A 3,182-nucleotide genomic window follows, 5' to 3' on the forward strand; every position below is an offset into this window, starting at 1 on the left:
TTTACAAAATCGAGGAAAGACATCAATAGCCACATTCACTTGCTGAAGTTAAAAACGACTTCACGTAGAATTCAACATCACGTCGCCCAACGTTCATGGTACAAACCACCTCTTGAGCTTCATGAACTGACACTTTTTGACAGAATTTAATCATAATGTAGCTTAGGATACACATGCCAATTTCCTTCCCTACTCCAATTTCCAACCTACAACGAATTCTCTCACCTGCCAATGCACCGTTCACCTTTTTACCCGTTTAAGTGGGGTATGTGCGTCAATCTATATTACACCCAGAAACAGGCAAACTTGCATAATCCTTCTAACTAGCAGCAGTGGATTTGCAAGTTAAAGTGAAGAAATTAGCTCCGTCTTGGAGGATACAGAGGAATGGAATTCGACGAGGGAGGCCATGGAATGCAGTGCGAGCTCCACTACCTACGGAGAGCACCCCGGTTTCACAGTCTGCTGTACCTGAAGGGACACAATCTGTAGGGGTCAACATATTGCAGAATTCAGGAATCTATTTAAGGAAAGCTATAGTTAATCAGTAGACCTTAAGGACATGGGCCAGCAGGTATGACAGGAAATGTTATTTGAATATGAAGAGCAAGTATTTAACTTTTTCTCATCATAAGAGAACTATACGCAGGATACTGGTTATTGAAACAGAGATGCCAATACAGCATAACCCGGATGCTATTTTTCACAGTTTTTCTGCTGAGCAGAATACAACCGATGGCGCATGAGTAGTGAAACCAAGAAAAATATGTCGAGAAATCTAATGTCAGACCACCTTTAATGTTACAGAGGCAGTGGAGAGATGCCAAGATTGTTGTAGCATTATCAAGAATGCAGTCTCCGAAAATTGGCAAACAGAGTTTTTTAGTCCTGCATCAAATATGTGATGGCCCAAAGAAATCCTACATTGAACATTTACATAAAAAATTCAGGAACAATACCAAGTATTTATTCTCTAAAATTCAAGCATAAAGAGTGGAGATGATGAAAGGTGCGGCATCGATTACAATGTTTCATGTCCACAATCGTGATTTGAGCTATTAATCTGGAATCATGACATTATTCATCCAACTTACAATAGACTAGATCTCAGAAGAATTAATCATATTAATTCATGAAATTTTTCGAGACAAATAGATGTAGTCTTCAGTGTTTATTTATATAAACCAGGAAGTGGATGTAACACTATGATTTCATCTATTAACAGACCGTTAACACAAAGTTACTAGCTTTGATCTCAAGACATGGGTTAGCCACAACCAAAAATCAGTCAAATAGCTATAAAGGTCAAAATGAATAGCATGAAATCAAGTAGGGCAAGCTGTACATTACCATCTCAATATTGCCCTGCAACTCCTTCATTTTCTCACTTAAGTCCTCTTCCTCTCCACAGAAATTCACAGCATACTGATCAGATTCGGGTGCCTCCATCTTACGGACTCCAAGAACACGAGGATATTATTCAGTCAAAAGCTAGAGTAACCCTAAGGATAAAATTGTTAAAAAACCAGAGGAGATGCAGATTTGCAAATATGCACAAGAGCAGCGTTAAAAACAGAGGAACCGTCTGCAAAACCACACACACTAAAAAAAACTGACACCATAGCCTTTATATAGGCTTTACAAAAACAAATAACCACCACACCCCACTAACTTCACACGTACAGCAACCAATCCACATAATAAAAGTGCTTAATAGACTACTAACACATAAAAAACAAACCAGAAACATTGACTCGTTCAACATAAATCCCATATAAACAAGACCGCGATTGATCTTTCAGTACGTGAAAGAAAATCAGTGCAAGGTGCAATCGACATGCTTGAAAGACAACTTCATATTCTGAATGTCGTATCCGATCAAGTAGTTTGTCTGCGCCAAGTTGCCGTAGATCGACTGATTGCCCGGGGCCAACCAGAATTGTATGATGCCGTCAGCGACTGGAACGAAGGTGTTCTCTGGGCTCAGCTCCACGTCTGCGCCCTTGAAATGGAAGGTCACGGTCGGAATGACGAGCCCGTCAACCGTCGTGGCCCTGTAACAGAGGCCGGGGGACCGAGGCGGGCAGCTCCAGCGGGTCAGCTTGACCTGCTTGACCTGCTTGACCTGCTTGACCACGGCGGCTTTGATCTTCTTGTAGAAATCTTGGGGCAGATACGTCTGGGCGGTGCCTGAGTCGATGACGATGTTTCCCTCTTCTCCGGAAGGGGAAGTGTTGCCGGAGGTGTATTCTACTCTCGTCTTGCCGACGCTCACCGCTTCTAGGGTCAGGTAGTAGTAAGTCTTTTCCTCCTTCTGGATCAGACGGGTGGAGACGGTGCCCCGGCCGGCGACCACGGCGTTGGCCCCGAAGTTCAACTTGCTAGTTTTTTCATTCGAGGAACGGGGCACCAAGCAATAGGAGAATTTCCCGCCGGTGGCAGTGCCCAGCTGGGTTACGAGGGAGGCGTTGCCACCCCCGAGCCCGACGATCCCGTCCGCGTGAATCTTGTAGGTGAATCTGCTGCTGTGGCCACACCCGAAGACCAGCTTCGGGAAGCTCACCGGCCGGCCGGAGGTGGACCCCAAGGTGAAGGTCTCTGTGGCTAGGGTTCCCTCAGTGGAAGAGTTATCGACATATCTGGAAGAATACGTGCACACCCCTGGTCGTCGTAAGCAGTTATTATCCAACACTCGGCACAGCGACGTGTGGCACGAGACCTCCTTGTACGTCTTGGACTTGCTCGGGTCAAAGAGGGGGCTCGCTTGCTTGAAGCAATCCTTGCACGGCTTGCACTGCGTCCATATGAGGTCGCTCCCCGTGTCGGCGATCCCCAGAAAGTAGACGGGCGGGGTCCCGAGCGAGATGTTCATAAGGTATTCCCCGTCGCTAGGGACAAGCGTCATGGAGGGCGTCTTCGGAGCACCGGCAGAGCTCGGATCGAGACGGTTGGCGCGGGAAATGGACCGCCGAATGGCATTCGCCATACGTTGATGCGGGGTGTCGGCCGGGTTGTAGTATGGGGACCTGGGCGAATCGCGGTGGACCAGCTCCAAGGTGAAGCCATAATCCGAAGCAGATTCGCCTAAAACTGAGAATGCAAGGATCAGTGCGAAGGGAAGAAGACGATGGAAGTTGAGGGAGACTTCCATCCTCTCTCAGCTTGATATTTCCTTTCTAGGG

The 3,182-nt window shown here is 46.6% G+C and overlaps 1 protein-coding gene and 1 long non-coding RNA gene across 2 annotated transcripts; both read right to left on the bottom strand.

Annotated features, from left to right (window-relative positions):
• Positions 1-1,407, bottom strand: LOC120293537. The gene is made up of 2 exons (XR_005551535.1): positions 1,351-1,407; positions 1-471 (listed from the first exon to the last, which is right to left on the bottom strand). It is a non-coding gene; the product is annotated as an uncharacterized LOC120293537 (long non-coding RNA).
• A 409-nt stretch (positions 1,408-1,816) lies between these two features.
• LOC104446425 (aspartic proteinase CDR1) lies at positions 1,817-3,182 on the bottom strand. The gene has a single exon (XM_010060279.3). The coding sequence runs from the start codon at positions 3,149-3,151 to the stop codon at positions 1,817-1,819; it is 1,335 nt and encodes a 444-aa protein (XP_010058581.2). The 5' UTR covers positions 3,152-3,182.

This window comes from Eucalyptus grandis, chromosome 5, assembly GCF_016545825.1.
Source record: "Eucalyptus grandis isolate ANBG69807.140 chromosome 5, ASM1654582v1, whole genome shotgun sequence".
Lineage (NCBI taxonomy): Eukaryota > Viridiplantae > Streptophyta > Magnoliopsida > Myrtales > Myrtaceae > Eucalyptus > Eucalyptus grandis.

What these genes read in the sequence shown, in the direction of transcription:
- LOC104446425 (XM_010060279.3), bottom strand. Translation starts at nt 3,151, where the DNA reads ATGGAAGTCTCCCTCAACTTCCATCGTCTTCTTCCCTTCGCACTGATC.